The sequence below is a fragment of the Athene cunicularia genome (assembly GCF_003259725.1).
Source record: "Athene cunicularia isolate RWA chromosome 8 unlocalized genomic scaffold, athCun1 chr8_part1, whole genome shotgun sequence".
NCBI lineage: Eukaryota > Metazoa > Chordata > Aves > Strigiformes > Strigidae > Athene > Athene cunicularia.
Genome location: NW_020799109.1, coordinates 6,085,194 through 6,108,329, shown reverse-complemented (window position 1 = coordinate 6,108,329; position 23,136 = coordinate 6,085,194). Strand labels below are relative to the sequence as shown.

Here is a 23,136-nt window from a genome sequence, read left to right as displayed (position 1 = left end):
GTACTCAATGTGTAACTTCTGGCACTTTGTGGCTGAGCCATTCTGGGCTCGTGTACCCTGGTGTAAATTCAGGTTTTTCTTTACAATTACACCAGTGTAAACAGGGACAGAAAGTAGCAGAGTAATTTGTCTTAATTCAACTGTATTTAGAGCTTGGACACAAGAGTTTCACTGCACAGCAAACGCCATAGGCAGGCAGAAGCTTGAACGAGCTTTTAGATTCTCAGCAGAAGAAACGTCTAGAGACGTAAAATAGCATTATGGATGTGTTATGTTATTGGCTTCACTGTGATTATTCACCCTCACTGTGCTCCAGAGAGATTTATTTCATTGTACTTGAGAGGAAACGGAGATCTTAAGGTCAAAATTTCCACAAAGTGCTCATGAAATTTCAGTAACTCAGTTACACACTGTCTGGTTTGAGAGAAAGAGGACCTCAACTTCAGAGGTGCCCCGTTAGAGCAGGGCACCTCCAAAATAAAGCTATCCAAACCAGGGCCTGCTTTTGAAAATCTTGCTCAGTGGGAGTTATCAGATGACAGAAGGTCAAGTTTTGATATATTTAGTTTAAATAGCACATTATATTTTTACTAGGCCCACTGGACTACTTGCTAAACAAGTGAGTGAAGGTTTCAGAATCCGGCCCATTGTGAAGCTCAAGCCGATATAAACATCCTGAGCTGTGGCATGATGAATTTTTATTTCTCATCCGATTGTTAAAGGCTAACTGTTGCTGGTTTGCCCTGAAGTAACAAACAAATGCATCACATTTAGAACTGAGATCCAACTGCATAAATTACTGTATAAAGTTTTTAATGTGCACTAAATTCCTCTTTCTCCCCCGAGACTATACTATACAGCCTCTGTGCTGCCTGCAAATGCAGATTAACATTTTTATTAAATGACATATGTTTCTCTAATATAGAGTATTAAAATGTATTGGCCTAATAAGAAACATTAATGAGTATATCGTTGGCAGAGTTTTTAAACAATATTTAATTTTACTGCTTTTTAATTTGACCAAGCCTTCTGCCAGGTGATTCAAACTATTTTCCTTCTTGAGGTTAATCGCTGTTCAGAAAGACTAAATCAGTGAGAGTTCGGAACAATTCCATGCCATTTTTAATAATCCCCACAGAACACATACATAGAAATAAAACAAAGCCAAGCACTTAACCTCAAGAACACAATCGCAAAGACTCTGTTTAAAATTTTAGGACTTTCAAGCTCTCCACCTTCTAAATGACAAGATTAATAATATTCAGATGCAAATTTTTTTTTTAAAACGACATTTCAGGGGGAAAAAAAATCTTCTCTCACTGCTCCTATGTATTAGGTAACTGCAGACTGCCTTCAAATCACTGAATGCAACTTTCGTTCCCAGATCTTCTGGAGACAACTCACCTGCCAAAATGATGCTGGACCCTGCAGAATTATAGTTTTAGGACCCAACTGCTGGACACATCTTTTGAGGTACTCTTGAGGTGTATTAAGACATTCCTACAGGAAGCAGGTAATTCACAATTATATTTACTGCTCCGTAAAACTTATGACTAGAATGGAGAATTCATCTGACTAGCTGAGGGCCTATCACTTGATCTTTACTACTGTGCAGATTCATATAGTGCAACTGATGGATGATGCACTCCCAGGCAGGGTGCATAGTGAAAAAGAAATCTTGTCACACTTTTGCTACATGGGAAATGGTGAGCTACAGAAATCCTTAAGAGTTATTGCAAACCCAGTGCTGAGAGGTTGGAAAGCCTTTCCCCCTTTTTTGCATCTTCAGATGTGATTATCTGATAGAATTCATTGATCTGCATGGCAAAGAAAGTGATCTTGTGCAGCTGGAATGAATTGGGAGTTAAGAGCTTGCAAGATATCTTCAAAAGGTGATGCCCCATGAGAAGTTTATGGATCTGTGCTGAGACTGGGGTTTGAATAAATCTACATGTGGAGTATCATCCAGACCTAGGCCGCAGCAGAGCTGGAAATAATTCTGAATGTCTTTAAATGAGAAAGAAGCACTACTTACTGAGTTCTGTGGGACAAGAGAATAAAGATAAAAACATGGTATCGAGATGTCATTTTTGTGTGCAAACTGGGCAAAGGGAAGGGGAAAGGAGCCTAGCAGAAACTTTCCAAAAAGACCTGGGAGACATGCCTAGAAGCTTGTCTGGCAGCCAGACATCGTAGATCACAACTAATAAATTTCACTTTTCTAAGCTGGGCATACTCTAGCCTATATTACTTGACGAAGAACATGAATGACTTTGCTTGGCGTGGAGGAGTTCTCATACAACTACATCCTCTACATGCCACAACAGTGCCAAGCAGCAGAGTCACTGTGGAGAACCATTTTTAATACAAAAAATGTTTCCTTCCTTTAAGATATTCTCTGTCAATCTAAGCATTGTCAGGTAGTTTTCAAAAGCTCAGAGTATTTAGGATTCTGACAAATATCTGCTGTTTTGTAGGACCGTGAATCATTTTTCTTCTCTTCAAATCATGTCACAGTTGGAATTGTGGTAAAAAATATGTATTTCAGTAGCCAAATCAAAACACTGAAGAATGAAGAAAAGATAAATCAGTGCAAGATGAGTTGAAATATAATTGTTTGGAGGACTGCACTAACAAAATAAAAACACTGAATAAATCAAATGGGGAGAGCTTGTAAGCAACTAAAAAAAAGAATCTTTAACACTTTTTTTATTCTGAAATGGAAAGTAAAAAAAAAGATGGGTTGAAATACACAAATATGTCATTATTTGCAAAATAGTACACTGTTTAGAAAATGTCAATAGTTACAAAATCCTCCAGTCCTGTTCCCTGTCCCCCCATCATTTTGTTTTCCAAGCTGAAGGTGACCCAGATTGTTTTCTTCTCAAAGCTCTGTTTTACAATGATACTACTACTGGTTTGAAAAAAACTGGCATGAAATACCTAGTAAAATTTCTAATGTGGAACATGGAAATGAATATCCATCCTTGTGTCACAAGGCTATCTGTTCCCTAAACCACTGTCTGCTTAGTCCTATCACCTTACCTTCAGTAGATACTAAGTATTATTAGTGGAAATTAGCCAACACTGTGAGAACCATAATAGCAGTAATTAATTCCAGTGTATTCTATAGCAGCAATTTTCAGAGGGTGGGTACCCCTTATGTTGTGGTATTATTGTTACTATCCCACTTTGCTTCTTATTTAAAAGTCTGAATGGACAGCAATATCTACACACAGTGACCAGCTCTGTATAAATATGCCAGGAAGACTTCAGGATAATTATGTTTTAACCATTTAACTTAATGATTTATCAAGTTAAATGAAATAAAACCTTGAGGAAATGAAATGCTCTAGTAGGATATTTACTTTGTATTTATTTAGATTTATGTGAACAGAAAAAACCTGAAAGTGTGGCAGCCAGACCTAAGCCATATCAAAACTGCTGGAAAATACAAAGAAAGGCAGCCAGCCCTGCTTGGTCAGAGGAGAAACCCATCTCGCCCAGCATCCTACACCTTTTTCTAGCCAACTGATAAAGCAGATGCACCTCACAGAATGTCCTGAAGGTCAGCAATGCCAGGACTGCATTGGGAAGCTGATAATCCCCCCAGGAAAACCCTGGCAGCTACTCTCTGCAGCTCAGCTCACGCAGGCAGGTCTCAAGGCACCAGAGCACTGTGCCCCACCATGGTGTTGTACTTCCCCCGTCTGCGCTAAGAGCTGCAGCTCTGCATTTCTGTTCGACTGCGCCGAAACATGGGGCAATCCCACCCACCGCAGAATCTGGGGCCAGTAATTTAGCCAGTTTTTGCTCTGCCAGATTTGCTAGTGTGGAGCTCTCCTGTGGAGAGACAAGAGTTCAAATTCACCGACTGCCACTGGGCAAACTGACACAGTGCCAGTCCCACAGCCATTTGCCAGCCTGCCCTCCAGTGCTGGTGCACGCTTAAACCCCTTTGTACTGTCATGTAATCTGTAGTGGGTTTTGTAAACAAACAAACACTGTATTTTCACAAAACCACTGAACTGCTGTCTACTTCTCTAATCAGAGTCTTTTTAATGCTACAGTTCCTAGACAGTACCGGGAAATGCCATCAGAGACCTAATAAAAGTGAGATCTCTGGTGAGGCAGCTTTGATGCAATGGATGTTTCCCACTATTGACTTCAAAGAAAAGAAAGTGAGGCTAATATTATTGTTGGTTTTTTAAAGCACTCCTTTGGCATCGGTGCATGACACCCTCCACTCCAAAATCTGAAAACACTTTCCAGACTTCCACAACATTCCCTCGAGTCAAGCATGGAAACTTATTGTTTAGGTGAAGTAACTCATAAGCATGTAAACTGGTGCGTGCAGACCTATTTTCCCTGTAGTATTGTCCTTTAGACTCATCTGTAGACGTAGCCTGTAGAGATCTCATTACTCGCCACGCACTGCTACAAACATGCTCCCCACTGACCGCAGACGGCATAATACTTGCTATCTACTGAGAACAGAAATTCCGCATTGGTTTCCTTAGTAGCAGAAGCAATAATACTAATCTGCTCAATGGGCCCCTTTCTCCTGTAATCATAATAACCAGGTTGATGCCCATGAAGTGTTACAAATGCAGCCGAGCCTTCTGAGGAATGTTTTCACAGGTTTATGACATGTCAAACCACCTGCGTCAGAGATGTACAGTAAAACTAACAGGAAGTTCAGCCAGACCCCTACGTTTTGCGTAATCTGCGTAAACAAAAATCTGTTTCATAGGTAAATTGCAAATAGTTAGTTTGTGTGATGTAGTGATTTGAACTGCGATGGAATGCTGGAATTGCCTAAAGATGCCTTCAGGCGAGTTACTTCTCTTTGTCTCAATTTCCCCATGTTTAATGCAGTACCTACAGTGTCTCACCCTTAGGGATTCGAAAGAACTGATTACAAACAGCACAGGTGCTGAATTTCACTGTGCACAATACAGCACACAAATCATTGCATCAAGGCTATTCTCAAACCGAATATGTTGCATATATAGAAGAAAAAAAAAGATTCTGCTTCAAAGTCTTAACTATCTAGGCAAGAACACAACACAACAGACAGGTCCAGAATATACTCAAGAAGCATTTGTTTCTTTTGAAGTACATGAACTAGAGACATTAACAATGGCTATTATCACTGCCCCGCTTCTTTCAAGGGTATCACATATATTATGATACTCCGTTTCTAGAAAAACTAATTGCGTATGTAGAAATTACATTAAGATGAATATATTTACCTCGACTGTGTCTGTGGAGGCCTGCAACATAGGTTCCCCTGAGCACATATTCATGCAGTGATGGGAACTTAATTTTCTACTCTATGAAGCCACAAGAGTGCAAGAGAGTAAACTAATAAGCCAAGTATGGATTTGTCCAAATCAAACAATTCTAGCCAACTTAATGAGCAGCTCTATATTTACGTTTGCAAGCAGAAGCTTAAACTGAGGATGCAATATCTGGAGATCAGCAGGGTTCTACCCACCAAAGTACTGGAAGGACTGAAAGACAGCAAAAGATGCAGCTATGAGAAACTTTTTATTTTAAAATAAAAACCATTTAAGCTTGCTAATTTTTGCTGTCTCAGACAATCAAAATTCCAATTGTCTGGGACATCAAATCTAAAAAAGCATGAAATTAATCTTCAGAAGTTAAAGTCTTAAAGGCATTGCATCATTATTTTTGTTGGATATATTTTTGATTATAATGCAGATGAACCCCAAATTTAATAAAACTAAAATAACATGAGTTAAGTATGAAACATAACAGGATATTGCAAAGAGATTAGGTAGTTTCCTTTAGACTACTTGCAGAGCCCAAGGAAAAACCAAACTGAGGGACACAATGATGAGAAGGCACCACTTAATTAGAATATTTAACAGAATATGAAAACAGAATACTCATAGTACCGGTTTTGGCAGTGAAACACAGTGAGCAGAATACGGACCCAAAACATCAGTAGTTCTCTACACCAGATACTGTTTTGCCTGTTGACTATCTGTAGTCAAGAAAGAAGCAGGCTAGCTAAATTTAAACCAGCTGTAATGATGAGAGTGTTACAGTTGGACTGAAGGAAGCTTACCTCATGAAAGTATTGTGGAAACTGCTGTTGGAAAGATAATAAAAGGATTAACTGCAGTTTTAGTGAACCATTTACTTTTCAATCAAAATGTCTCATGTATTTCCTGTTCTCAAGTAGCTTGAATTCCAAAATTCCTTTGTCTATTACAGTACATAGTAGCAAAGCCTGTCATAAGAAATTAATAATTTTACATGGAAAAGTACTTTTATGTATGAGGGCGGGGTGCTGCTCACTGTTAGCTTCTCCTGAGCAGTTCAATACCTAGTCAGCCAGTAATCTTACAGAGAGAAAAACCAAGGGCTTAAAAAGAAAGTACAATGGGTAATTGTGAACAGCGAAAGAAAATCTCCACTACAAATACCAAGAGATGTAAAGTTACTTTAACAGGGCTACAGCAAAAACGAAACAAAATCTCAGACCTCTATAGACAGCGAATGAATTGCCTTCTTAATTTGCAGAAATAACAGCACAATTATTACCACATCAAAAGAAAAGCCATCATTTAAAATGACATGACATCACTGCATAATGAAACACTGCACAGCAACCCTTGTTTAAAGTGGAATGGAATTCTCTGGGCAAATAATCCCCACTTGATATTAATAACTTTAAGGAGCTGTGTTGTAGCTTTGAATCTTGTCCCTGCTAGACCAAGGTCTTTCCAGGGTAGAAAACTAAATTTGCAGAGAAGACATATTTTTGATGTGCTTACTTGGATCCAGCTTTACTCCCCACAGGATTCCAGGTTGTAACATTTTCCACTGCTGACAGTGGAAGACTCTTGTTCTGGGAACAGAAGAGTTAACTGCAAGTTGTGTAATGTAAAGCTCCTAATTCTGATTGGGCCATTCCATGTATGGGAACAACGACAATATCTGCTCAAATAAAACAGATCTTTATGTACTTCACATGCCAAGGCTATATACATGTGCCATGAAGGCTGTCTGCAATAATCAGATGCAAAGGTTTTTCCAATCTATTCACAAAGTTAAACCTTGAGATGTTATCAAAAGCTGGTTCTTTAATGCAGATGAACGTAATTGAAAGTAGGAAATTTTCAGCATCTGCTAAGATATTGCATGATTCAACATTTCTGGTTTATCCAGTTTCCTGTAGGAATGGGAATGTAACATTAGAAATCTGCTATACAATACCTGTCAAATATGCATTTTGCAGAAAAAGACAAAAGTTCCCTCACGCATGGAGTCTACTAAATCTTTCAGCATCATAGTAAAGCTAATCTAGGTTTCATGTTTTAAGTATTTCTTTTTAAAACTGTGAGATAAAAGTGGGAAGAAGACTGATCTTGGTCCAGATGATAAAAATACTAAAAACAAAAAGGAAGCTAAAATAAAATCTCTAAGTAAGGTTTCACAGTTTACTTATGCTTTTGTTTGGAGAGAAGCAACTAACTTGCATTATTCTTCGATGATTATTGACCAAGTAAAAGATATGCATAGCAAGTTAATTCCTTTGTACTTCTACAAATTGTGATTTAGCTACTTCTGGAAATGAGCAAGTCAGTTCTTTCTCTCAAAGGCAAAAGAAACGGGTAAGTCTTTGAGTGTTGCCATTTTATCTTGGAGAACTTGATGGTGTTCTGTAAATACCTGAGTTGTTTCCATTATTATTATAGGGAATACCTACTGATCAGTGCAGACATTAAGGTAACGTTTTTCACTTATCCAACAGAAGTAAAAAGATAATCAGAATGACCACTTGCAGAGAAAATTTAACTCTGTGAAATATTTTGAATACTGTTGTTTTCTTCCTTCTTCCTTTCATGACCCCTGCAGGCCAGCAAGCTTTTTCTTGAACAAATGAAAAAAAGTAAGCTTTCTATATAAACAGTCTTTCCTATTCCTCCATAGAAAGCTGCAGCTTGCCATGGAAAAGTTTGTCTTGATCTATCTTCCTTACAAGCATTTTCCATTCTATCATTCTCTGATCAAAACAATAAAATAGACATAGAGTCGAAAGATCTGCCTATCAAGAACCACTACCTGCTGACATAACCATTGCCTTTGTTTGTCCTTCTGTGTGTGTGTGTGTGCGTGCGTGTATGTGCATGCATGCACACGCGTGCGCATGTGGGTGTTACAAATAAGACTTTCCAAATTTCATGGCCCAATTTGGAAGCTTATGTCAAACTTGTTTTGCTTCATCTGTTTCAGTCAGGGTCTTATATCATTGTTGTTTCTAACATGTGGAAAGCTTAATGGAAGTCATTAACTTTTATTTTAGTTTGGCCATATTGTCATCATGGTGGGCAGATGCAGAGATGGTGTTATTCCCAAGATCCTCTTTTTGGAACACTGATGTTGTTTACATCTTCTTGATCAGAAGAGAACAATGGTTTTTACTTATTTTTAAAGCTCTGTTTTGCAAATTAAAAAAGCCCCTAACAACCTTTGAAAATGTAATTAAAGATACTCCTTTTATTCTTTTAACTGTCTAAAATCCTTTACAAGTTTCTTTTTCTCTTCTAAACTACCATTTGAAACTTTTGCACTCACAGCTCTATGGGTTATTGTTCTGCTGAAGGAATGAAAAGAATTTCATTAGATGTGTTTTATATTTCTTGATTAAAAATGTCACCCGAGGCTCAGTGACTTTGTTTTACGTTAAATGACTTCTGCGTGCTTTGATCATCACTTTATTAATGCTTTAATGAATATTAAGAAAAATAAAGCACTGTATTAAAAGTTAAGCTCTCATATAAGGAAACTGAATCCCTTTTCCAAGAACTACAGTATTTCTTACTCAAACATTTCCTTCTAGATTAAGGTTTTCTCCAATTACCCTTTAGCCTGCTGCAGACTAAGTTACAGGAAAGCACAACAATTATATTAGAGTAAGACTGAAGAGAGAGCAAGAAAGAGAGCAGAGTAGCATGTTTCTATTCAAACAAATATATTCCAGACTTACCATGCACTTGTTTGGTTTTTCTCCAGAATGAACCCTCATATGAATCAGCAGTTTGTAACGAGCATTGAAGGGTTTATATCGGCGGACACAGCCTGCCCAAAAGCAAGTGAAGTCCTCTCCTTTCCGCTGGTCAATGTGAGTCTTTTCTATGTGTCTGACCAGTTCGTCTTGTTGGTCATAAGTGGCACTGCAGTCAATCCACTGGCAGACCTGTTTGCCATTGCTGAGGTCCTGTTCATCCCCATCGCTGGGCTGAACAGACTTTGGAGACATAGAGGCGTGTAAGTGAGGCAGTGTCCCTTGAGTCTGGCTTAGCTGCTGGTGCAGATGGTAAGGGGGAGGCAGCCCTTGATGATGTCGATAAAGATCAGCGGTGGAGGAGTAATCGTCAGCTGGTTCTTGTTTTAAGAAACTCACCTTCTGGGTGCTGTGCGAGGTGTTTTGATGAGGAATGTTAGTACCATTCATCATAAGGCTGAGGCTTCCATTCTCCTCGACTTGCTGCATTTGTATCTGCTCACAGTCACCTCTGTCACATTCAGCAGAAATAGGTACAAGACATGCTGGAGGGGAGGGAATACTGCAAGGGTTTCCAGGCTGAGAGCAAGACTGGGGCCGAGAGGATTTTTGAGCACTGTGATGACTGATCTCCACAGGATGAGAGGAAATGCCAGCTGAATTAGTTCGCAGTCCATTCACACAGGTGACCAGTGACGTCTGTGATGTGCGGATGATAGCTGTAATATCAATTCCTTCGGCTGAAGACGGCACAACAGAGATGCATCTCTTCTTCAGGTTGCTTGTCTGTAGCCTGGCCGAGTGCTGAGGGGTGCCAAGTGACAAAGGACCCAGGGAGGAGCTATGTTCATTATTAAACAAGTAGGATGAAAGTGAATTTGTAAAGCTATTATTCATTAGGTCTATTTCAGGATGCAGACTACTGGAGGCTCTCAGCTCCATCCCCTCCGTAATCCTCCTATGTGTGGAAGCCTCAGACAGAACCTTATAATCACTAGGGCATTCTTGTTTAATGTGCTGAGCCGAGTGACTTCCATTCAGGCATGGAGCAGCAGAATCTACTGAGTCTTGAAACCTGGGTGACCTGTAATACAGTTTTCATTAAGCATCACTAAATGCCACAGGATTTATGATTCTTGTACAAGACACAACATTTGTTAAGCCCTGGAGAATGGAAGCACTTGCTCTCTGCTGAATGTTGCCTGTCTAAAGCAGCAATTACACCAAAAAGTTCTGCAATGCTTTCTCTACAACCCTTGTAAAGGCAGCATCATTTTACACAGGATTACTTTTACACAGTGGGTTACGCACAGAACAGACAATCTCCCCTCCACTGCTACGGGCTGTTCATCAATCACAATCTAGGTTTTCAATGCATAATAGATCGGGCAAAACAATAGCTGAGAATGAAGTTTGAGAGCTTTGGGCATTTCTGAATTATTCAAATATTGGCATTTTCCTCAGAGCACACTGGGAAAATGCCTTGGCATTCTTGTTCACACAAATCAAAAAAGGCGAGCTGAGCTTTGCTTACATGTCAGAGAGATGCTTTCCCTTGCTAAATCAAAAAAGGAGCAAGATCAACGGGCAGAAAAGCAATACAAAGAAAGAACGGCTTGCTTTCAACCAGTGGTCGGGATGTCAATGAGAGACCAGCTGAGTATTTACTTCTAAGAGGTCTATAAAAGATAACCAAGAAAAGTTCACAACTGGAAGATTTAAACTGGCAGACTACATACCCCCATTTTCATCTTGCATATTAAAGTCTACATGGGTCTGCAAATCAAAAGAAGATTGTTCTGCAGAAGTAATTTTCAATCTTTTTTGATGTGTGCTGAATCCAATCACCGAGGAAGCAGAACACAGGCATTTCAGAAAAACACTGCATTTAGGAAATGTTTCCTCCTAACATTTTCTTCCAAGCAGTTAGCAATTGGTTTTATGCCTTAAAATAAAATATTTTATCTCAGCTATAAATATTTAATGGGGATGACCCAACTGTGTGTTTTTTCTTGGGACCAGAGGGTGTTCCTTACATATCCCTAAAGCATGAGAGGGTTTAACCTATGGCTTAATAATGCAGCGCTGTGCCAGACTGAGAAGAGGAAACAGTACAGGAAAGCTGTACCTTAACTAATAAACCCTCCAGAGAGGTGCGCCATGGCTCTTATGCTGACATGTTCCACTTAAATGAATTTTATGCTTTTTTGATGCTAGCATCACAAAAGCTGAAGAAAACCTGGCCATTTGGCAACTTGTATGTAACACTGCAGCTAAGACAAATCTGACACATTTTAAAGCATGAAACACAGATGCATAAGGTATTTTGGACATATATATGCATTAAACTGCAAAGCTGCTGAAGAAACCGCATTTATTTTACAGCTTCAATGATTTTATCTCTATTATTTTCATTAATCCATGGGAAGCTGGAATGCCTTCTAACACCTCCTTGGTAACAGCTTTCAAAGAACTACCAATTAGAAAAAACAAAATAACAGCAACAAAAACCTTCAAAAAGACTTCCTTCCCATGAAATTAAGGTTGTCAAAAAAACGACACCTGTCTGAGACACACAACTGGCAACACTGCATTCACTAGTGACAGGTTTCTAAGCTCCAACAGTTTGGAGCCAGTAGGGCTTGATATAAAAAAACCCTTTAAGGTCATGAGAGAAGTGAAATTCCCTACGGTTCATTGCTATAGAACAATCAGATCTTACACTTGCCACTAGAAATTTAAAAAGAGTACATTTAAAAATTTTAGAGGTTTCCATAAACCATTAGTTATAATCTCTCCCTTTAGGTTTGCAGTTGGTCTCAGGGTAAACTTAAAGCACCTGGTTTTGCAGATGGCAAATTTAAAAAAAAATCCCAAACCCAACAGTATTCATACATTATTTTTTAACATTTACAGAACCATATGTCTGTAAAATATGTGGCATAAGCATATGTAAAAACCTTTTACAGCACATGTTTGGGAAACCCTGCCCTACTTGCATGTAGCTTCATTACTCAGAGAAAGTGTGCTGTTTTAAATTCATTCTGAGAAAGGTTTTACAGCATAACATGCCAGGCACAGTATTTCCTATTACTTAGTTTCTTCTGTACGAGAACTATTCTAAAGAATTCGGTTTGTATCATAGTTCAGTGGTCCCAAAGCCTCAGGCTAAAGTAAACACAACACAGTTCTTATATCATATAAAGCTAACCCAAGCCTTACGTTTCAGCCTGTGATAATTGGTGTCATATTATTAAGCTTTATGTAAAGCTCCCATCTTGCCAGAAATCCATGTGAAGAGTTCAAGCTGGAGTTAGTTCAGAGTACCTGCAGGATGGATACAAACACCCCTGTCCTAAGAAACATTAGGTTCCCAAAACTCCCAGCAACATCAATCTGCATTTCCAGCACAAGACCTTACTCAGAGTCAGGACTGTATCGCTGTGATGCTGCAGTGCAGAATGAGAGATAACCAAAAGAGAGGAGTTTTGAACCAAATGGCAAGCTGAAATGCCTTATTTCAAGAGCAAATGAGATGAAGGCACTGAATTCATGCTTCCCATTGCCACAGCCGTGTCTTATCCATGCTCTGCCTCCATAATGATAAGCATGGGCTACTTGTGCAGATCAGAAGCAAGTCTTTCCTGGGAGCTACAGTTTCCTCTGTGGTACTGTACATTTAAATACATTATATTATACACCCTGTGTTAGTGAACTGCTGGGAGAATCTGGCATTCTTTCCATTTCCCAGTGTTTGAGTGTTGGGGTACTTAATGTCAGAGTTGCATTAATGTGAACTTTCTGTATTCCTGGCAGAGTTTTGCCACTGCTGTTGTAGGGAAAGCACTGCTCGTTCCTCCGAGTCCTGGGGGCTGGGCAGAGAACGGGCACAGGAACAAAACTGATATGTGAGAGACACAAGGTGCCTGGCATTCAACTTGCTGGGTAGCTCCTCTTATACCCATTGAGTATTTTCTCCTGTAATGGCATCTTGCTGTTACAACCAGGGATCACATTCCAAGCCTGGTACACACAGGCAGTGATGGTTGTAAGGATTTCAGAATTTCTGGACAGTAACGAAATATAAATGCATATGAAACAAACAGCCAAGAAGAGGGCAAGAGGGATAAAGGACAGCAGGACAGTGTAAAGAGCACTGCCTGGACATGCGGATCAGTACGAGCAGCTCTGGGGGGCCTCCAGATGAGCAACCCTGGAAGGGAGCAGGGTCAGCAGGAGAATAAACTCCACAAACCTCTCTTCCCAGGGAGCATCCATGTAACCAGGGATGGACAGTCTGAGGCAACAGAATTGCTGTTTAAGTACGGGAAAGCTGAGCGTAAGGCCTTTGAAGAGTAACAGCAGCCTCTCAGAGGATACTAAGGCAGCGTTTCCAAAGAGACTCCCTTTACGTGGTAATTGGAGCCAGAGCACGAGGCCAGTAGCACCACGCCAGAAGTGCTGCAGTTCCCAACTGCCCTCAAAGGAAAAGATGACTGTATCCGAAATCTCCAGATTATTTACAAAACATACATGCCTTCAGTTGCCACTGTAAATGTGCAATCAGCGATAACTGACAGCTTTAAGAAGCTGGAGGGGATTGTTCTGCTGCGCATCCAGGGACCCTTTGCAACACTATCTGACTGCTCTGATGTCTTCCCTGGGTTTTATATGCCAAGCACTGAGCACAGTGTGGGCGGGTTTGCTGTGTCTGATAATGGATCATTTGACAAAAGGCCAACGTCAGCTGTGTGCTGACTCCAATTGTGGTAAAGAAGGTATTAGGACTTTTCCAGAGCCACACACATTGCATTCACTGATAGCATGTAGTAGCAATTATGTTGCACAACTTAAAAGCTATCAACTGAGTGAGGAAAACGGGCCAGGAAGAAGAGGAAGAGTGATTCTTGGATTAAGGCAGTCATCCCTACTATACAGTTTCCAAGAGAAAGTGATTCAGGAAGAAGCTGAAGGGGATAACAAGTTTCAGTGCACTGAGGGAAAAAAGGACAAAGCCAACCGTAACCCCAAATCCTGAGGGAGATCTTGGATTGCTAGGGGAGGTGCTCTCTGGTTTGTTTGGGTTTTCCTCGGACATGGCATATCCTAGAAATGCAGAGTTGTTCAAAGCTCAACCCTGAGAGATTGTTTGTATTCGTATCTCTATTTCCATTCTGGTCACTAGAGCTGGACAGAACAAGTTTGACCTAACTCCTGTGTGCTCAGGTGTCTGTCCACTCCAGCCCTATGTCCCTCATCTATTTTGATTCTTCTTATCTAATGAAGCCTGAAATCTGGGGAGGCACAGAGCACCCTTGGCCCCCACTGACTTCACTGAAACTTGATGGGCATTCACCCCTAGATCAGTTATGTTCTCCTGTTTGCAGAGCTTGAGGGAAAGACTGTATTTTCTGATACTTGCTTGACCAGAACCTTCAGCATCACAAACACCATGAACAGAAATCGTCCCAACTGCTGTCCACCTTCTCTTACATGCCAAGGTTTTGTCTGTACCATATGTGATAGCACGGTGATAAAATTAGACACTGTCTATGAGGTTCATTAGCTTTACCTTTGCAAATCACATGCAGACGAAAGCAGTATTAGCCAGATGGACATACAAGCAGAGCATGCCCAGTGGGACACACAGACAACCTGTACAGGAATGGAAGGGTCCTTCACGATACTCTCCAAGATGTATCTCTTCAAGATATATCTCCTTCAAGATATTCTGCTTAGAAGCAGTCGAGCCTCAAGGCTTTAGACCATGCCACAAAGCAAAGGGGAGAGAATCAGGCCTATCACCTGCTACTTTCTCATGTTATGCAGCAGACAATCCTTTATGTTGTTCTGGGAATCCTCTTCCAAATGGGGGCTGGAAGAGGTTCATATTTCTGAGGGTGGGTACTGTGATCCCCGGTATGCAGGTATCTGTCATTTCCTCATTATAGATTTTACAAAAAGGTTCAAAAAGATCTAAGCAGAGTACTCTCTTCCTCCTTTTGTTTGCTCCTGCCCTAATTATCTTTGTTTCATAATTGTCCTCACTGACAGAATACAAAAAGGTTGATAACTGCCAGGCCCACATTGAGCCATAAAGAAGCTAGGAGGGAGCAGACTTACATACAGCTGCAATAGCATTTAGAAATCTTTGTAGTGATAGCAGAATATTTTGTTATGTAGATATTATTTGTCTTTTTTGAACAAACAAACAAACTCTTTCCACTTGCTTGCCATATTGCTGTGCCTCCTCCTCCTCCTGAAAACACAGATGTTCTTACCCCACTAGTAAATGGAAAAGGGGAAACAAGACATAAATATGCATAATAAAACCAGAAACAGTGAGATTTCCAAGACCAAGATATAGGCCATATTTCCTCTTTTTGTGATTATGGAAATTTGGGCTTGATAGCTCCACACACAGAGTGCCAATTATTCCAAGTATCTAAGATAAAGGCTGCAACTTTATTGACGTTTTTTCTTTTCTACAGCTCTTCAAAAAGGTCAAGATTATTCCATATTATATCCCCTGCCAAAAAGCAGTGTAATTAAAATAGATGGACAGATTTTAATTTGTAGCAGGCTTCTATTCACAATGGATGTCTGTTTAGGGTACTTGTTTAAAATCTGGTAATGTTAAATTTGTAACAACAACAAAAAAATAATGGAGTTCTGTGTTTTCATATAATTAATTTATAGCAAATGTTTAAATAGAGATTCTGTTCATAGCATACCCAACTACAGTGTATATATCAAAACCAGAGACCAAATTTTCACATTACGGCCTTAAAAGCAAATACCAAGGATGTGGCTGTATGGGAACATTGAAAATACTTCATTAAAGGAAATGCTGTAGAAATAAAAGTGGCATTGGCTTCCTGTAGGTTTGATGGTGGCATGCCAAATTGCCATATGGGAGACATTGGTTTGGGAGTAAGTATCATCCCTGCCTTCCAGGCTGCAATTTGGAAACAACATGGCATTGGGGTGGAGGATGGAGGAACAGAGGAGGCAAGTCTGACCCTACTTAAGCCCCTAGCAAAACTCTCATTGACTCTTGAGCATGCTGGAAGAGCCCCCACAGAGAAGCTGTATTTAAACTTCAGTTCAGAGGGCTGGCGCTGCATATACAGTGACTCTTCCCAGCACTGCCTTGGACGGTTGTCTGTGCACACGTGCGTGTCCCTGCAGTGCGAACCTGCAAACGAGCAGCGTGGTTAAATCACCATGCGAAGGACTTCCAAAATGAAGTAAATGCCAAAAATACTCTTCCAAATGTAGCACCCACAGATGCTGCTGGGAAACAGTTCTGACAAAGCCGCGATCCAGAAAAGCAACCGATAAAACCTGCGGTGATACCTTATATCCGAGTGTGTCAAGTTCAGCTGGCCAACGTGAAGCAGTCTCTCACAGGACAGTGGGTGGTCTCGCATAAGTGAGTTTCCTGTGTGGATGAACAGACCTTGTCTGCAGACAGGTACTGAACTACTTGTCATCTCCATGTCCATCATGTTCTTCTTCTCGGAGATCAAATTACAATGATTGTAGCCACCATTCACTGTCAAAAAACGAAAACCAAAACAAAACCGTAAGCCTTTGACTAAGACCCCTCTACACTCACTATTTGTACACCCAGTTCGGATCTCCTTGCAAAATTCTTGTAAATGACATGGCAGTGGAAATGAAAGGTTTCACAAGGAAGCAAAAATTAATTGCTAAGGAATATGGATCTGTGAACTATGGTTGTTTATTTCTTAAGTTTTGTGGCTTGTTTACACTACATAATCTAACTCAAACAAACTTAAGTTTGATAGCGTCCTTTCTTTCTCTGTATTTTTACAGTAGAGTCTTGCCCATGTTAGATTTTGGAGAGGGATGTTTCAGAGTCCCTTTTTTTTCAGGGAGAGGAGCTCTCTGAAAACAGTGACGTAAGTCAAGTTTTTCTTTGCAGACAATTATCTCTGTGATCATGACTTTAGATGGGCATGTTTCTACTTTACTGTCAGGTCAACAGTGTGAAAAAATGTAACTAATTTTGTTTCGATGTATACATTTAATTGTATTTTTCCAAGTAAGCTATTATTATAAATGCTAATAATATATTCTGCTCTAGTGAATATTACATTTTACCAGACCTGGAAAAACAGACTAGTTATAGCAATATTCTTCAGAAATATATATATATATATATATATATATATGTATGTATGTCACCACAAATGATAATCTAGCTAAGAAAACAGGACAAAGGGGGAATTGAGAATTTAGATTGCATTAGTCAAATTTTACCCATTCCATTTACTTTAAAAGATATAGTTCTTTACCTCTAGCAAAGTAGTCAAATACTCATAGATAAGCATGTATAAAAGTATTTGAAAGAGATTTAGCTTTCAGAGGCTAGCTTAAAAAGTCACAACAGCCATTTACCACAATTTTCACTAGTGTATATGAATCATGCTTTTAAAATAGTAGATCTCCCTCTAATCTGTTTTCTTCAAGGAGACAAGAATTTAATGGTGTCAGATACTAATGGCAAGCGTATTTCTGTAGTTTTCATACAGAGCCCAGAAAGTAACTCACTCACCCTTGTACCCAACACTCATGGTGATGGGTGCTATAGAGCTAGACCGCACTGTAGTTAGCCCATTCTCTGTGGAGAGACACTGAGTGTTGCACACTGAGGAGGAAAACAAACTCTGCATTCAAAGTGACAGAAAAGACAAAGCCTGCACTCGGTTTCATGCAGATCACTGATCCTCACAGGCATCAAGGTCTGTCCTTTACTAAGGTGTTACAAGGCATGACTCATCAGAGTTTTGCTGTCTAAGTTTTATCCAGACAATGCTTATGTGGTTCAGCCATACTAAAACGGGTATTTAGGATGGGCTCATGCAACTTCAGGACATGCTCTCCTCTTCTCCTTGACTACAGAAGGTGCCTAAACAAGTAACTTAAACTGAGTACCTAACTTTTAGCCAGCTGCAGTTGAGTGAAATGAATCCCTCTGAGTAAGCCGTAGGACTTACAAATATCTTCATCACAAATAACCTACTTTACACTGTTCTCAGGTCTTGTTCTCCTACTGAAACCAACATTGGGCCTGCCATTGACAGCACAACTCCTGCCACTTCAACACTGTAATTTGTGGTATTATCCAGAGCAGGTAGATACTGACAGCCCTCTGACTATTTTTCTCCTCTGGACTCACTCTAACAGGTCCAAGTCCTTCTTGTACTGGAGGTCCCAGAGCTGGATGCAGTACTCCAGGTGGGGATGACATGAGAACATAGAGGGGAGAATCACTTCCTTCAACCTGCTGGCCACACTTCTTTTTATGCAGCCCAGGATACCATTGGCTATCTGGGCCTCAAGTGCACACTGCCAGCCTATATCCAATCCTTCATCCACCAGTATCTCCAAGTCATTCTCTGCAGGACTGCCCTAAATCAGTTCATCACCCAGTCCGTACTGAGTTTTACATCTCTATTACATAGGTTTTACCCCGATATTATATAGGTATAATATTACATAATTAAGCAGATATCGCAGTACCTAGTTAATGATATTTTCATGATATAAGGGTAAGTAGAATTGTACTCATGAAGTTTTGCAGTTGCTGCAGTTTTGTTACATCATTTATGAAGTCCCTACCAGAGGCTGTGATCATTTTCATCAATTATTGCGTCAGCACAGCTCCTCAGAGCAAAGGTACCCATAACATACATGAAGCCCCGTTTCCTCTTAAGGACAGCTGCTAATCCTATGGCAAATGGAAGGCAAGTGGGAGCACCTCAGCTGCTGTGGTCCTCTATAATTACAGTCACTGAATGCTTTGAAAGTGATGAGAATCACGTTCAGGGTTTTGGTGAGTATAAATGGGAAGAAACAGGTGACTGGGGAAAGCAGAAAAAGTTTCTGGTAACTGGAGAATTTGTGAAAGGGATCACAGCACAAAAGTCCATTCTCCTCCACTGGCTGGGCTCCATAGCCTCCCCATCATGCTCCACGGCACCATTGTAACAGGGAAGACCATGGCAGATGAAGACGTAGTCCAGGCAAGCATCCAGACCCATAGAAAAGAGTGGGTACATGTGACACCCAAATTACAAGTCTCATGAGGCATTATTGTGACATTTCCAGAATAGAATTCCCTGTTTTCAGTGTTTGGCTGATACATTACATTTCTTGACCATTTATTTATTTTTTTATTTTTTTTAAGAAGTCAGAATCTTTAAAATTGGAAAAACAATACCGGCTTTTTCCTACAGAGCTCAAACACAATACCAAGGCACGTCTTAGGAAGTGTAGTCCAGCATTTTATACAAACAAAAAGCCCACGTAAGAGTTTTAGGAATGATACATGAGACTTTAAAGGGAAACACGTCTGTATTTAAACTATTCGAAGAGAAACATTCTTCATGATTATTAATACGTATGTTCTAGTTATTTCAGGTCTATCTTCAGAGACCTGAATTCACCGACACTCTGTGATTGTTCTGAATGACCCTGAGGGTACTAAGAAGCTGTACAGAAATGCAGCATCTTTTGGCCTGTGCAGGGCAGTCAACTGTATCGGGTGGTTTTGGATCTAAGCAGTTAAGAAGATCACGTTGGATGCCTTTCAACTTACAGTGGGTGTCTGTGACCGTTAGCTTTGCCCTGCTTGTAATCATGTCATAAATTATCATTATATCCTCTGGAGTCCACAGCTCCATCAGGCTTTATTCCATTCCTATTCTGTCTTTACTCCATCATAATTTAACTCACTTCAGGGGTAATATCTACCTTAGCAAGACTCTATCTATAATCAGACTTGTGGTAGTTAATTTAAATTCAGGAATCACAATGAAAAGTATCTAAATAGACTGCTAAACACTGGTGAAATAAGTGCTATACACTTTTAAAGGCCACATCACCAAGAGCAGTTGGCAAATCAGTCATACCTACAATACCCAATTCACAGTTTTTCCCTCAGCAATGTTACCTGGAATACGTTCAAGATTTATCTTCCCTCCAAAGTACTGTGAATGCTTTTAAAATGTTCTGGTTTACACTGGACCCGTAATAAAAACACTTTCTTTCTTTCATTCCCCAAATGATACAAGTCTGAAATTCATTAGGGCTTTCTAAATACGCATTTTATCAGTTTTATCATATTATCAAAACACAGAAACTTGAAGCTTCCACTCAAAGTTCAGCAATTACCAACTGTAGCACACACTGGTACCTATTTGTGTGAAGATGGAGATTTCCTAGAATAACATGAACATTATCCCTGTGCTGTCAAAAATTATTATCTTCTCTTGTAGCTGTCAAATCAGAAAATACATTTTCTCCCTGCAAAGGAGCAGAACACTTAATGCTAAATCCATGAAATTATGTGTGTTTCAGCTAATGCATCATACATTTGCCTTCAAAAAGTACCTTATAGATTTATTAACAACAGCTAAAAATTTCTTGCACAACAGTGCCTTGAGTGAAGTCACACTTGCATCAAAGCCCTCTGAAATGTGCCCACCACATGGGAGTTAGAACAATGACGGACAAGGAACAACATCAGCACTCACTTCCACCCCCACCCCCACCCCCTCCAACAACTAAAAGAAGAACTGAGAGAGTGTCTCTGAACACAGACAATTAGAGTCTACGTTCAACTGCTCAAGCACATGTGAAAGCAAATTCATTGCCTCTGAAAAAAACGAAAAAAGGTCTGGTTTACACCCGTGTAACTGAGAACAGAATCTGGCCTTTTGACAACTGGCTGTTTTATACAATGTTAATATCACTGGCTGGCATACACAAGATTTAAGCATTTTCCATGTCTGGAATTAGATCTCCTCTTTCACTGGTATCAAGGGGCCTTTAACCTACATACTGTAACTTACCAATAACAGATGAAAAGAGCACATACTCCCTACCTTATTCCAACGGGTTCACCCTGCTTTCAGTAGAACCATAGCTATTTCATAAATCCATATAAAAAAACTAATCCTAATTTACAGAGAGTAAATCTAATAAAAGCAGAATGGTTTCCAGAAGGATCTCATGGAAGTGGAATCCATCAAGGTAACTTTTGTCTTTCTCCTGTCCTGCAGTTTTGATTTGTATTTTTACATTTAAATGCTCATGAAGGGAACGGAAGAGGTTGATACAGTGGTGTGCAAAGACTGCAATCAGGCAATTCCTTCCATATGAGTAATCAAGTTAGTTCAGTTTTGGATATCTTGCTTCTTTCATTCTGGGGTAACTGACTTTGGGGGAGTTTCCTCTTGATTTATGACAGATTAAGTCATGTGAGAATCGGTCCTATTGATTGTGACGGGGCTACACACCTCACGCTGGTCAGGATCTGCAGAATTAGCCTTACATTTCTTGCCGGGGGTAAATTTTCCTAGAGGAAGACAGAGCACTACCTCACACAAAGAGAAACCTGTCTGTGTAACAATGAGATCAACATTTAAAACAACCCTACTGAAGGGCAATAACTCGCTTTCTTCCCAGGGGAACATCTTGTTTACCATGCAGGAAGGCTTCGCTCTTACTGATAAAATTAGCTATTAAAGCTGTAGATAGAGATGAGCAAAACTTACCAAATGGATCATTATTCAACAATAAACACATGTTGCAGCGCTTTGGAGTTTACCTAATTAAGGCCAATGAACAAATAACTGAAACGATGTATAATTGAAATGACTCACATTCAAAATAGAGATAGATTTGAAATATTTCCCTAACATACTTAGATATCCCCAGAGCATTGTGGGTTTTGCGGCAAAGACCAAACTAGGTCATTTACTTTTTTTTCTTACTGCTCCATTCTCTAATTACTTATTTTTTAAAAAAAATTTGCCATTCTTGGTTTTGTTTGGATGCGATGTCCAAAATTTACCACGACAACACAGAAATGGAACGCTGTTACTGGCAGCTGGATGAGTCACGTGAGACGAGTGAAAGACCAAACAGTACCAGATTTTCTCAAACAAGTGAAAATCACCCATGCTGGAAGAGGCCATCAAAGCCCTCCGCGGAGAGAAAATTATTAACTCAAAAGGTGCCAAAACAGCCAAACCATGTATCATAGGGAAGGTGCTGTACCCATACTCAGCAATCCATTCCACATAACCGGCGCTGAATGACCTCCATTACGGTATGGCTGGAGTGACTGCCACAACTCCTGTAACATCAGTAATTTAAAAGCATCAAGAGAGATGCTCAGCACTGTGCAGGCTCTGTGAAGGCTCTAATGAATGAACTAAATGCTTCAAAACACAGAATCTTCAAAACGATTCATGAACATACAGCACTTTCAACATTTTCAACAACAAAATCAATGTTTTCCCAAAGTATTTCATGCCTGTTATGCCATTCTCTATTGTGAATTGGAGGGCTTGTCTTATTCCTACAACACCAAGCCTGAGGGACAGAAAAGTAGCATAAAGGCCAGAAAACAGATACTATAGTTGTTCTTACACATCCTACCAAGCAAGCCCAACTGTGTGATCATGGAGACAGTTTCCTATCCCTTGTGAAAACATATGGTTTCTCCTTTAGTTTCAGTAAACCACTATTAGAAGGGATATGAGTTTAGGTCTAAATTTTTGTTATGTACACATCTTAAGAGAGGAAAAACACTTTAGAAGTCGGCTGGTGTGATTAGCCATGTATGGCATTACAGCCTTAAGCAGACCTTACCCAAATGTAATATTATTTTCACTTAGACCTTCAAGCTGATAACAAGATATCCTAAACACAGACTTTCCTACAACATACCCGAAGATATCCTTTTCGTAACAAGACATCCTAAAAACCGATCTTGGTCTGGAGACCCCAAAGAAGGAATGTTGAGATCTTTTACGGACATATTTGCAATCATTGGCACCATCTGGTACACAGCAAACCACTAGGCATTTGGGCTTCTCACCACTTGGAAGAGGAAGGTTCTGCACTTTAAGGGACAGTTGCAATAATTTCTAATTCAGTATAAGACTTCCAATAACATCTGACTATGAAATATTACCTTTTTTAAATCACACAAACATGATGTGGTGCCAGATGGTGTGACTATGACTCTTTATGTAGGTACATGTATACTC

General features: G+C 39.8%; 1 protein-coding gene across 1 annotated transcript in view; it reads right to left on the bottom strand.

Moving 5' to 3' along the window:
* Positions 1-22,925, bottom strand: part of GLIS1 (GLIS family zinc finger 1) — a 117,287-nt gene extending 94,362 nt beyond the window's left edge. Inside the window, exons 1-4 of the mRNA XM_026853871.1 lie at positions 22,814-22,925; positions 17,628-17,720; positions 16,403-16,601; positions 9,026-10,127 (exon numbers count right to left, since the gene is read on the bottom strand). Coding sequence (XP_026709672.1) covers positions 9,026-10,127; positions 16,403-16,601; positions 17,628-17,720; positions 22,814-22,925 — 1,506 coding nt within the window. The remainder of the gene's footprint in view (positions 1-9,025; positions 10,128-16,402; positions 16,602-17,627; positions 17,721-22,813) is intronic.
* Positions 22,926-23,136: the final 211 nt, after the last annotated feature.